Source organism: Aedes aegypti, chromosome 3, assembly GCF_002204515.2.
Source record: "Aedes aegypti strain LVP_AGWG chromosome 3, AaegL5.0 Primary Assembly, whole genome shotgun sequence".
In the NCBI taxonomy this organism is placed as follows: Eukaryota; Metazoa; Arthropoda; class Insecta; order Diptera; family Culicidae; genus Aedes; species Aedes aegypti.
Window position 1 is genome coordinate 183193395 of NC_035109.1, and position 13328 is coordinate 183206722.

General features: G+C 41.6%; 1 protein-coding gene across 1 annotated transcript; it reads right to left on the reverse strand.

Moving 5' to 3' along the window:
* Positions 1-3354: 3354 nt before the first annotated feature.
* Positions 3355-12767, reverse strand: LOC5577224 (zinc finger protein 93). The gene is made up of 6 exons (XM_001656278.2): positions 12558-12767; positions 12339-12483; positions 11458-12274; positions 4542-4964; positions 4280-4480; positions 3355-4216 (listed from the first exon to the last, which is right to left on the reverse strand). Exons 1-6 carry the CDS (start codon positions 12681-12683, stop codon positions 3661-3663), a joined length of 2268 nt encoding a protein of 755 aa, XP_001656328.1. The 5' UTR covers positions 12684-12767; the 3' UTR covers positions 3355-3660.
* Positions 12768-13328: the final 561 nt, after the last annotated feature.

A 13328-nucleotide genomic window follows, 5' to 3' on the forward strand; every position in this document is an offset into this window, starting at 1 on the left:
TCGAAACAAATTATTTTCATACATCGGTCTTATGTTCCGAAAGGCTCAGCTACGCTGCAAAGTAATTTTATAAGCTATTCATTACTGCTGTTTAATTGTTTATAATTCTAACAAAACTACATAATTGGTGGTAGTTGGTCCCTAGTGATTTATCCTACCTCCGTTCTGGTCACGATCTTCAGATTATCGTGATTCGTCAACATTCGTATTGATAAAGTGGAGGGACATGGTTGAAATGGAGTTTAAAAGAAACGAATGTCAGAACAGGTATCCACCGGCGACGCCAAACGGACCAACGTAATGTGGTGTAATTTGGGATTTGTGGATTGAATACTGATATTTTTTGCCAAGCATCAATATGGGTGACTTTCGAGGATAGCGAAACGTAAGAGGGGTTAGGACAAGGTTGTGGATTTACTGGGTAAATCCATCACATTGGGGTTATGACTCTGTGTCCTGTCAGGAATAGGGTCTGATTGGTATGGTAGTATGCAATAGAGTTCGGAATTGATAGACAGACTTTGAGGAAAGAAGTTTTGAACGTAAGGCAGCAGCACCTTGGATCTTGGAGGGCGCAGGTCTGGAGAGTTGGGCGCCGTGCACAAATTATGGGAAGTATTTGAAAATGTTTTCTTGTTCAGATTGTGTAACGCAAGAGAGGATTTTTAGCTCTGCGTTATATTAGGAGGATATTATAGTGCATGGTCTACTGATGACTGTGTATTTTAAGGGTGATCGAATGAAAGCTTTGTTGAGTAAAGTTACCGTTGAATTTTTGCAGTTCGTAATTGTTTTGAAATGTTTGTCGGACAATAAGAAAATTTTCTAGGGTATTTATTTGGATGCTAATGCATTATATTGATAAATCTAATTGTTCGTATCACACGCGAAGCATAGCATAACCCAATGTATAATGAAATTAGGTTCGAAGAAAGGATTAATATTTGATCACTTAAACTTTACGCTGCAAGATATTCTTAATCGTTTTTCTTTTCTTATGATGTACAGGAATAACTGGTATATTTAGCTAAAATAATGAACAATCATACGCATAGAGCCTACGGATTGAAATTAAAATAATATTGCGCATTTCTTTCACACCACAGGTTTATCGCAGAAGTTTTTACATGTGCGGAGGCGTTGGTAGAGGTGCGCGATTGCGTCGAGTCGGGTCGGTGTTTTCAGCGGACTCATTTTTTGCAAATCGAAGAATGAGTGCTCTGAGGGCATCAACATGATTCGATGAGGTCCCACACTTTTATTTGCGCTTTTGCACTTGTAAATGTCTTACTAAATAGGAATACTTTGTGTTAGGGAAAGTGCAGGAGAATAAAATATAATTCATTAGAATTTTCTGATAGAGGCAGAGTTCACATGTTACTTAGGTATTTAAAAGCAAATGAGAACCACATTAAATAATAGATAAACACTATTAATAATAATAATAATATTAATAATGGTCATATTTTTATATTTTCATTTCATCGCGGTCCTCATTGCTCGAGCGGAGACGACAAAACTCGAGGTGGATAGAATCGACGCAACTACGACACGGAAAAGAAACAGATGAGAAACTATCGATACATTTATTCAACTATAAAAACCACGTTTTAACGTAATGACTTTATTTCTTCTCGTTTCAGCAATCCAACAACCAAACCATCTCTACTATCTTTTCATTTCCTCTTCGTTACATTTATAGTCCCTCTGGCACTGAATCGAATGACGCATTCCGCTTTTTATTAGCGATGTCTTTGCTGTACGTTGAGCATGGTGTCGGAGGTGATGTGCTGTGTAGAACATCGGATGTTCTGCACGGCACGCTACTTCCGGCATTTTGTTTGGCGTGCGGGATAGGCAGTGCTAGTGATGATATGAAGGCCGCTATTCGGTTTAGTGCCAGAGGGACTATATCTATTTAATGTATCTGAAGCTTGTGGGACCGCTTTAATTCCGGCGCCTGCTTGTGGAAGATCCCGGTGTGCTAAACGGTATAGGACATGTTAACGGGGGAGGCTTGGTAGGTCCTCACCCAGCCCGTGTCTAGATGGGCGGATAATTGTCTGCCAGGGTGTGGATTGAGCAATTACAATTACAATTATTCATTACTGCTGTTTAATTGTTTATAATTCTAACAAAACTACATAATTAACTCATTACTAATCACTGTTCCTATATTCTCTTTTTCTCTCCTTCTTATCTGTTGCATGATTATGAGCATCACTGATATAATGCATGAGCATGCACAATAAGAATAATTTCAGGATTGAAAGCAGTACATGGATACCTGGATAGAATAGCTTCGAAAAAGGCGCTCAAAATATAATATTTCTGGTCAGGGAAGTATTTTATCAAGGGTATGTAAAATTTTTCCATTATTAACACCTAGATAACACAAACAAATGAACTAATATCAAATATTTTTAAAATATTTTCATATAAATCGACGATGCTGATTGCAGTGTAAAAACAGATAAAGTTTGTAAAGTTATTACCATCGATTAATTTGCGCTCTGTATAGTAATGTTCAATCAGTATCAAAATCTCCTAAAGCGTCGCATTGTGCCATCAGCAGCCCTTAGCATCACTCTCATATTGTTATTATTTTGTTGTTTATAAAATTTCTAGAAAGCGATCAGCATATTCTTTCTTACTTGTACAATGGCCGATCTATTTGGAATTTTAATAAGTCAAATCAAACTTCAAAACTCAAATTAAATTGCTTTCAGCACATTTACATTTTGCAGCATTAATCGCATTACTGTGCCAAGTCTTCTCCATTCCCTATACCCTACCCCAACTCTTCTTATCCTTTCCGATGGTGTTCAAGTGGTCCGCATAGACTATTACGGCCATTACCTATCCCTTACCCCGGCTTTGGACTGACTTGCGCTCTCATTGCCCCACCAAACGCTGCAAAATGAAAATGAAAATGAAAATTTATGAAAAACGACTTATTCTTCCTAACTTGTACAACTGCCAGTCTATTTCAAATTTTAATAAGCAAATCAAATTTTAAAACTCAAATTTAGTTGCTACCAGTACATTTACATTTTGCAGCATTAATCGCATTATTGTGTCAAATCTTATCCAATTCCCTATACCCTACCCCAACCCTCCCTTTCCTTTCCGATGGTGTTCAAGCGGTCCGCATAGACTAATAACAAATAAGGTTTTATTCACAAATTTCATATTGCCAAAAATGATCATTTTTGACACGCACCCACCTCCTTGTAATGCTTTTTGCATGAATATCCTATGAATTTTATATGAGCACCCACTTCCTTTGGGGTTTGAAATTCATGAATGGGCCATGACGTAAATTTCTCATTTGAATATGCACACAATTGACAATATGTTGGTAGAATATTATATTTATTTCTATCATCCTAAAATTTTAAAATTATCATGCACTGTCAGTACACGCTTGAAAAAGTTACACGCGATTGACTTCAATTTACCGATAATCGAACAACAATGGAATTAGTTAAGCACAAATTATAAGTAAATCCACATGTGGTTGATTTTGAGTAAATTGTGTTCAATAATGTGTAAAATTTTCTTTGCATGTAGCGAAAAAAAAAATCTACGAATAATAATCAAGACAGCGAAACATTTCCACAATGTTCCACAAGCCTAATTTCAATACTAACTTTAAGATCAATTTCTCATCTCAATAAAAGTGGCTATACCTTGATCGGGCCTGGCTTGCACTTCCTGCCACTCCTCGGGATGTGCCTTCTTACGATGTTTGTACAGATTCGATATGTACCCGAACGTTTTGAAACAGAAAGCACACTGATACAAGCTTGTCCTCGTGTGGGTTGTCATATGTTCATTCATGGTGAGCCGCATGGAGAATCCCTTTCCGCAAACCTCACACTTGAATGGTCTGGAATCGATGGTGGCCGCGCAGGTATTGGCACGATGGCGCATCATATGGAATTTCGTGCGGAACTGTTTGCCGCACATATCACAATTGACCGGATCGCTCACCGTGTGGATCACCTTCATATGCTTGGCCAAACTGGCCCCACGGCGCATCTCTTTGCCGCACAGTTCGCACTTGACCGGTTTGCGCAAATCAGCGTCATGTTCACCTTTGTGCGATTCCAACCCACTTCGAGTTTTGAACATTTTCGGACACTGTTCGCACATGAATTGCTCGTCCGTATGGGCAGATCGCTTGTGAGCACCGATTTGCTTTTTACTGAATCTGAAAACCATAAAGTGGATTCATGAAAAATAGGTATTATCAGAGCAATGGATTCACACTTACGGTTTGTGGCAAATATCACACGTGACATCTTTCAACCCATGGACGCGATCAATGTGATTCTTCAGATTTGTTTCACAGCGGAACATCTTTCCGCAGTGTTCGCAACCATAATTCTTCTCCGTACTTACCGGTTCACGATTATTGTGAACTTTCAACTTATGTCTCTCAAGGAATTGATTTACTTCGCCGCATATGTCGCATCTGTCCACAAGAAAGAGTAGATCAAAATCAAAGAATACTGACCTTGTAGATCTATAATTACCTGTATCGATCCGGGTTCTCATGAACATCTATATGCACAATGAGCTGCTGTCTACAGACGTTCTTCTTGGAGCAAATGGGACACTTCAGGTATGGTGTCTTGTTGTGATCCGCCACTATGTGGCTCTTCAGATCCGAGAAATTCTCATACTCTCGGTTTTCATTGTTCTCCGTTTCGCAAATGTCGCATGAGATTCTCTTGTAGAATGCAAGCAGTTCTTCGTCGCGGCCTCTTTCCCTCCGAACCACGATCTTCTTGCGGCCGTGAAGCCGTTCATGCTTGTTTCTTGCTTTCTCGGTTTCAAACTTTCGTGGACAAATTTCACACGAGAACGGCAATGTCTGCTCCATCTGCACCTGGTGAGCTCGCATGTGCTTCTTGAGAGTGATCATCTGATCTGTCACTTTGCCGCAAATCTTACACCTGAGAGATAAAGGAATGAGAACAGAATGTATTGAGCAGACATAATGATTAGCCCTATATTTCCTACGATTTTGATCAACAATTACTTTACGGAAAAGCGTTTTTATATATTAAATAGTTATACTATTTAAACAGTTATTTGAATATTAGATTAATTTATTGGAATTCATTGGAATTATATTGTAGTAACTATAGTATACCATAAAGTTCCCTAATTCAGCTCATCGCCTAATTACGCGCAATTGGTTCATAAGGGCCTTCCTTAGCCGAGTGGTTAGAGTCCGCGGCTACAAATCAAAGCCATGCTGAAGGTGTCTGGGTTCGATTCCCGGTCGGTCCAGGATCTTTTCGTTCCTTGACTTCGTTCGTCACTCTCGCCACTTCTTCTCTTTCATCTGCCGCATACGGCACTGGGGGCCATGGCCTTGTGGTATGATGCGGGAAGAGTACATCGATTATCGATCGCAGCAACTCGGGCGACTTCTCTTGGAGCGCTATACACCTTTAGTCTTAGCCTGAGACGAGACTCGCGAAGACGGTCTTCTTTTTCTGTGATTGCTGGGTTTTTTTCTTATTCCACTTTGTGTTTATACCAATTACACTGAGAAAAATCTACACGCCGAGGTCGTGTGTTTTACTTATAGATTTGCGCAATGAGAAAAACCACATGACTTGAGTGTGGTAGCCATATGGATTTCGTCATTGACTTCACGGTATAATAACATGTGTATCAACATTAGGTTGTCATGAGAAACAAACATGAATGTCTAAATATTAAATCATGAAAACCAACTGATTTGCTTATTGAATTCGAAATGTAGTGGCTTTAGATAGTCATGTGTGATAGAACATGAATGTCATGAGACTGAAAGAAGAAATTTGATAGAAGAAACCTTGCTCCCCAAAATATGGATTCGAGGCTCCTGTCGCAAGCTCACTTGAATGTTTTTTTTTTTTCAAACAAGTGAGTCAGCAACAAGCGGGGCGCCGCAAATCCATATTTTGAGAAGGCCGGGATTAGCATATTTCATTTTATTCGAAGCTGAAAGCTAGGAAAATCTGTTAGTGGAATCCGATTTTTCTCTAACACCATACATTATATCCAATGCTGGAAGTAATGCATTTTATTTATAGAAAATTAGAATTAGCTCCTCATATTCACTCGGACATCTTCACTTAGAAAGAAAAACGAATCCACAAATTTTCCTCTAACACTTTCAGCTTCAGAATTTGCCTCTTCTCTTTGGAACATGATGATGACTGTCGTTCGACACGAGGTCCATCCGCAATTAAGTTCGCTATGGGTTGATCACTAATAATTTAGAAATTTGGAACACGGAAATCGACAGCAAGCCCATCGATTTCAAATTGACCAACTTGAACATGATGACCATGACATAAGATAATCATAAGTTAAACACACTGAATCCGTGTTGGGTGATGATCCATAGTACCCATAGGTTGACGCACACGAATTTGAAATGGAAAGCTTTAGGAACTTATGTGGAAAACTATGGAATTCATGTTGTCGGTTGATGAATCAGTCCATAAAGCAAAACTCAAGAATTGAATGTGTAATTCACACGAAGTTTGTAAGAAAATCACAACAAATCGACATAGACGTTCATGAATCGATCCATAATTTTAAACACACGGATCAAGCGTGTGGATTTTTTTCAGTGTATGCACAAGCCGTTCAAATCCTCACATGAACCTCTCAGCAGAAAATGATTGAGTTTGCATCACATCGAATCATAAATAGCTGTTTGAGTGAAATTTTATGCCAGCAAATGTAACAGACATTAGAAATAATTAATCTTCTGCTTAGATTTATCAGCAACTTTAGAAAAAAACTGCTCCGCTGACTGAGGTTTTCAATAATAATTTACTTTGAACACAATACTTTTCACTTTTTCAGCCATAAAAACGGTGGGCTGCATTTGACGTTTCGTGAGAGGGGAATCTGGGCTGCATATGACGTTGATATTTTTCCTCTTCGCGAGTCTCTCTCAGGTCTTAGCCATTACCACTCTGTAGGCGTCACCCCATGGACTCGAATTGGCACTCTCGCATAGACTTTGTATGCCCGTTTTCGGCTCTTGATTTCCTTTTTGAGTGCCAGCTTTGCCTCTCTGAATGCTGCACCGCGTTCTTCTCTTTGTACTTCTGTGCGTGCGCGTTGCATTCTTCGTTTAGTCCGAAGGCAGATTCGAAGATTCACACCACCAGTATACCGTCCGCCTGTTCTCTCTAGGATGGGCTTTTCTCAGTATGGAAGCATCACACCTTCGTGATATCACAGCAACTAGCTCTTAACCGTTCAGGTCCAGAGTGTTCCGTTCACGCCTAAGGGCTTCAGTAAATACTTCGCCGTCGAAGCGCGCTGTTTTCCATCCTCGGGCTTGGGTCGAATTACATCGCGCTGCCTTCCGCCCGCCTGGTATTATACTATAGCGAATCGATTGATGATCGCTATGAGTGTAACCGTCATCAACACGCCAGTTCATGGTACCTAAAAGGTTAGGATTACAAAACGTCACATCGATAATCCATTCTGCACCATTTCTGCGGAAGGTACTCACTGTACCCACATTCGCCAGCTCTACATTTAATGCTGCCAGGGATTCCAACAATAGCTGGCCCCTTTGGTTGGTGCAGCGGCTACCCCACTCCACTACCCATGCATTAAAGTCGCCAGCTATAACTACTGGCTGCCGATTAGCTAGTTCGGCTATCATTCTGTCGACCATGTGGGATGCTGCATCACAGTGGTTCAAATTTAACTGTGTTTCTTCCGTTTTGGCTGCTTTGATACTCCGCTTGTGCCCGGGCATTTGGGTCAGTCCGTTAAGTGTCCGTTGTCTGCTCTGTCGACACATTTTAGGCACTTAGCGATTTGAGTAGATGAAAAAACCAACGTTGTTAGGTATTCTACTTAACAGCTCGAAGATTTATTATCGCTTAGCGATTTACTTACAACCGCTTATTCTATGGCCTTCGGTGCAGCATTTTCTGCACATCTTACTTCTGTCGGGACCATTGCAATTCCACGACTTATGGCCCTTCCCAAAAAACTTGAAGTGTCATGTGATTCTTGCCAGGATTTCAGGAGCATGACACCGGTAGATCGCGAGAACTTCGTGCGAAAATAGAAGCTGTGCGGCATGTGCCTAAATGATCACGGCAATGCAGAGTGCAACTTCAGGATGCGGTGTACGATAGGCGGGTGCATGGAAAGGCATAATCCTTTGCTGCACGTCGGATCCGGATTAGTCGTGATGAACGCTCACATCCGATTGAACAGCAATATTAAATACCTAATGATTCCAGTAAACCTGTCGTTTCGTGACAAATCCGTAACCACGGTAGCGTTTTTAGACGAGGGAGCATCGGTCACAATGATCGAGAAGGAACTGGCTGATGAGTTGGAAGCTGAGGGCGCAGAAGCTCGAAATCAGGTGGACTGGAGATGTTGCCCGTGTCGAGGAGGACTCGAAGCGAATAAGTCTGAAGATATCGGGACTGGGAGGAGCGCATCAGCTGTTGATGAATGAGTGCACCGTTGGAGAGTTGGCGTTGCCTGAGCAATCGCTAGGTGCTCACGAGATGGCAGAGCGATACGACCACCTTCGGGACATACCGGTTACATCGTACAATAAAGGCCGCCCAAGGATTCTTATCGGTTTGAATAATCTTCATACGATGGCGCCAATCGATGCCAGGTTAGGCGGATCAAGAGAACCGATAGCGGTCAAATCACCATTGGGATGGACAATATACGGCCCGAGTAATATAGTTGAATCGTCCAATGCTCATGTTGTTGGTTAGTTTGGGCGAGATAGCCGGACTTTCGTTAATGAAGCATATGCGAAGTAGTAGTGTTCTGGCGAAAGGTAGTCAACCGATATAAGAGGAAAAAGTGACTGGTAGGTAATTCCGGAGTAACCGGTGAACGGCTACCGGAGTTACGGGCTGGGGAGTGTTGACGGCGCCGAGCTCTACCCTAAGCTCAGCAATGAGAGTGACAAGTGAGAAGGGTCACCGAGACATACGCGCGACCGGTCAACTGCGGTGGAAGGTCGTTGATGATGATGTGTTGTCAAATGAAAAGTACAAAACATAAAGAAAAACAATCTCGGAAGATAGTTGATGTGGAGTTTGAGCAAATCAATTAGTTTTTCTGTGTGAAGCAAATTAATTAGTTTTCTGTGTGCATATATCACGAAAAAGAAGTAGGTGAGATCGGTAATTATCCGAAACGATTTATTCGTAAGTAATTATAATTTATGTGTAACAGGAAGGACTTGTAATCAAAATCAGTACCGCATCGTTGTAAGAGGGAAAGAGAGTGAACTATTTATTGTAAGTTTGAAATCAATTAGGGTGGACTATGTAATTAAAATAAAATATTTTCAGTTTGAGCTGAGCGTAAAACGACTGCTACAAAAAGGAAGTTTTCATCTCGATCGATTCCGAACACAAACTTTAGGAGGCTGAGCCGGCAAACCGACCAGCGTACCTTGAGTATGCCCAAGTTCTTCGCTTTGTTGGCTTCTGCGACCGGTAGCCTGATCGCCGCCACCTGGGTGCCCTGCGGGCCTTTCTGAGATGGATAACCTTACTGACTACGTCGATGTAACACTGCTCTTTGTGAGCAGTCGAGACCTCCGCTGCATCGGTGACCTCATCCAGATTTTTACACTGGAGAGTCGCTTCTGCAGTCAGTCATTGTTTATAGACTGCACCCTGTTCCTTGGCGTCCTTCTGTAAGACTAGGATCATTTCACCAATACTAGTCCGCCTTATGCTCCGTACATCTCCTCCCAATGACGATAACTTCTCCGTGCTTCGCATCGCTTCAGAACCTCGGCGTATTTAGCTTCCTCCGTTTTGATAACGATGGCCTCGCTGTTTTCGGTTTAGCACTCTCCTTCGGCTCCGTTTTCTGTTTCCTCCTTTTTTTTTGCTTTTTCCAACTCGTATACGTATCCACGGGTTGCTGTTGCATTGCGCACGTGGTTCCTGTGGATGCACTGCCTGGTTCGGGTTATCCCGTGGCTTCTTTTTCCTCTTGATCGCGGAGCTTGGCTCTTGCCAGTTTTTCCGCTCTGGAGGACGGCCGTGTAGGTCACTTTTCCCTTAGCAACCATACGTCTTTTCGCCACGTTTTTATCCTCGGAAAGTTCCCGGTACTGATCGCAAAATGGATTACCGCAAATGTTATACAATCGTTTCCAGTAATTTTTAAGCTTAGGGCATGAATCATTTGAAACTGAATCATCATTTTAAAACAGAAGTTAAATGGCTTAAACGAAAACGAGTTTGATAAAAACAACTATTTGTCAATTTTTATTTCAGCGCTACCGCTACGAGCAGTTTGGAAACCCCCTCCCTCGTTACAAACTCGTGGATCCCCCATTTCTCCCTAAAATGCTAAGTCACGTACGACCCCTTACTTTACAAGCATGAATGAAAAATATTTTAGAAGCTATAAATTTTGTATAATAAGTCATAGAAATTATCCAATGAATATTTAGAAAGAAAACCAACAAGTTCTCATAGTAAACCATTTTTGCTGACATGATCTTGTTTTGTCCGTAACTGTATTTATGTACTTGTTGTAGTATTTGTAATAATTTGATAATATTGACCAGTTTACTTGAAAGAACAAGTTGAACAAGTTCAAGATTTGAGGCAGATCTCTTTTTACAAACTTGGTCTGTATTTTGATGTGAGTCGCTAAAAAGTCTCTATTTTCAATGAAAGGTCTCTCTCTGAAATATTCGCAAAACAAAAGTTTCATGCTCACTAGCGCCGCTTGGTGGCGGAGTTCCGATTCCGATTAACGACTGACCAACTTAGAAAGATGAGGTCTTCTGCAAAGTTGTTTTGTCACCAGGCGGCACTAGTGAGCATGATTTTTTTGTTTTGTTGATATTTCAGATTCTGACCACTTGATGGCGTCTTCGGGAAAGTTTTTCAGTAGCCCAAGATCTATCAATATTTTAGCCGAGAGAATCAAGATAAAGACGCTATCTTTCTAAGTAGTCAATGTTCTGAGATATTTGCAAAACAAAAGTTTAATACTCACTAGCGCCACCAGGTGGCGCTAGTGAGTATTAAACTTTTATTTTGCAAATATCTCAGAATATTGACTACTTAGAAAGATAGCGTTTTTATCAAACTTGTTCAGTAAGTCATGGGCTATCATTTTTCTAGCCATAAAATTCGAGATTTTGTCATCAGGTGGTGCTAGTGAGCACAGCAAACACTACTTAGAAGATGACGCTTTTGTCAAACTTGTTCAAAAAAATCAATAGTCAAGGGAGGCACTAGTGAGCATGGAACTTAAGTTTTCAGATTTCACGGTATTCTATCCACTTTAGAGGATGGCGTTTTCGGCGAAGTCATGTGGTCACCCAGATTATGGGATGAAATTGTCGAATCTGAAACCTGAACCTTAGATGTAAACTAAGTATTGAAAAAAACTTACTTGTTCTTCTCTGGATTATCGTGCGTTTCCATGTGGTTGATAAACCCGCCAGGAGTGAAGCACTTCTTGTCACACTTGGTGCACTTCAAATAGGCCGGCTCGCCGTGCAGTTCCTTGTAGTGTATGTTGGCATGATGGAATCGATCGAACTCAACCCGATCCGGACACAGGTAACAAACAAACTCTTCGATGAATCTAAAGAGCCGTTCATCTCGGGGGCGCCGCCCTCCCAATTTTCGCCTGTCCTCAATTAATAATTCGTTGTCCGATCCACTGTCCGCATCCGAACTGTCATCGCTGGAATCCTTGGCGAGGCGCTTGCGGCCCCGTTTTTTGCGGGCTTTTTTCTCAGCTTTGGGTGTCCCGCCTTTGTCGGATGTGGTTTTGTCCAATTCTTCTCCGTCCATTCCGATTTCCTTCTTGAGCGATGCATTCTTGGGGGGTCTTCCGCGCCGCTTTACGGTCTTAGGGGCTTCTGCAATGACGTCTTTCGGTTTTGTTTCTTTAGTCTTCTGTACGTAATCAACGTCGTCGTCGTCATCACATTCAAAATCATCATTTGCCGCAAAATCATCGACATCAAAGCCTTCCGGTTCCGAATCGGATAGTTCCACTTTGTACTTCGTCGTAATCGGAGTGGAAGCGCTTCTTTTCGGTCGAATCGTACCGGATGTTGATGGTTCATCATTCTCGACGACCACCTCAACGACCTTTGGCGACTCGACCGACTTTTCAGCAATGTCAGATTTGTCCAAAGTAGGTTCATAGTCATCCGGAGGTTCTTCCTTCACTTCATCGATCGGGTGAAACTCAAAGTCTGAAAAGAGAAAACGTATTCAGAGAACCATCCAAAGAGTCAATCCTACAGCATATACACTTACCAGGTTGAACGCAGATTTCCACCGTTTTCGAATCCGGTTCATTGGTTTCGAAGTGGATCTTTTCGAGCTTGCAATAAAACAGATGGAAATCGTGAACATTTTTCCAACATTCCGCACAAACATAACACTGGGCGGAAGGCTTCAACTGGACAGAAAGAGAATAGAAAAAGTGCAATAATTTTTTACATCCATGTCAGAAAATACAATATAAATACTTACATCGAACCACAGATGTTTCGATATTATTCTGGCCATGTCCATCGACTGGCTCTCCTCGCAGAAGATGTCCAGAAACCATTTCGATTTGCTGGTGTGACACAGTACGCAACTTTCGGTTTTCACCATTTTCTTTCAATTTTTTTCCCATTCTGCACTAACGCGAACACAAAACTGGGATGAAAACTGACGCGGAGCCAAAGTGCAGTGCTGTGACAGCTTGGATGCACTTGTCAGAGCGATGCAACTACCTACCAAGGGGCAGTCGGATGGAATTTCATATCCGAACATCATGCTGATGTTTCTGAAGGGCTGGCAAAAAGGGCCCGTTCACAAATTGTGCTCATTCTGCGCGGCGTGTGAGTCGAGACGAGTCGCTCACACCGCGAGTGACGTGAGACGACTAATGTTAATCAAATAAAAGCGAGTCGACAATTGTCACCTCATTCGATTCATGTCACCTCACACGCCGCGCAGAATAGGCACGATTTAAAAATGCTGGTATAGGTGTTCTCAAATGTTAAAGCTCATACAACATTCGTAAAATTTTGTATACAAAAATCATTACGAGGGGGTGGGTGGGTGTCAAAATTGGTCATTTTCAGCGTTATGAATGTTATGTGAATAAACCCAAAGGCGCGAGGTATAGGGATCTTTTATAAGAGATTAGCGGACCTAACATGGAGAGGTTTGGCAACAGATAGCCATTCGTGCCTATTCTGCGCGGCGTGTGAGGTGACAATTGTCGACTCACTCCCATTTGATTAACATTAG

Excerpts from the sequence above, each read along its gene's own strand:
- LOC5577224 (XM_001656278.2), bottom strand. The coding sequence starts at position 12,683 with ATGGTGAAAACCGAAAGTTGCGTACTGTGTCACACCAGCAAATCGAAA. Across the intron at positions 12,484-12,557 it reads CGAAACATCTGTGGTTCGAT|TTGAAGCCTTCCGCCCAGTG; the intron begins GTAAGTATTTAT and ends CTTTCTGTCCAG. Across the intron at positions 4,481-4,541 it reads GAGAACCCGGATCGATACAG|ATGCGACATATGCGGCGAAG; the intron begins GTAATTATAGAT and ends TCTTGTGGACAG.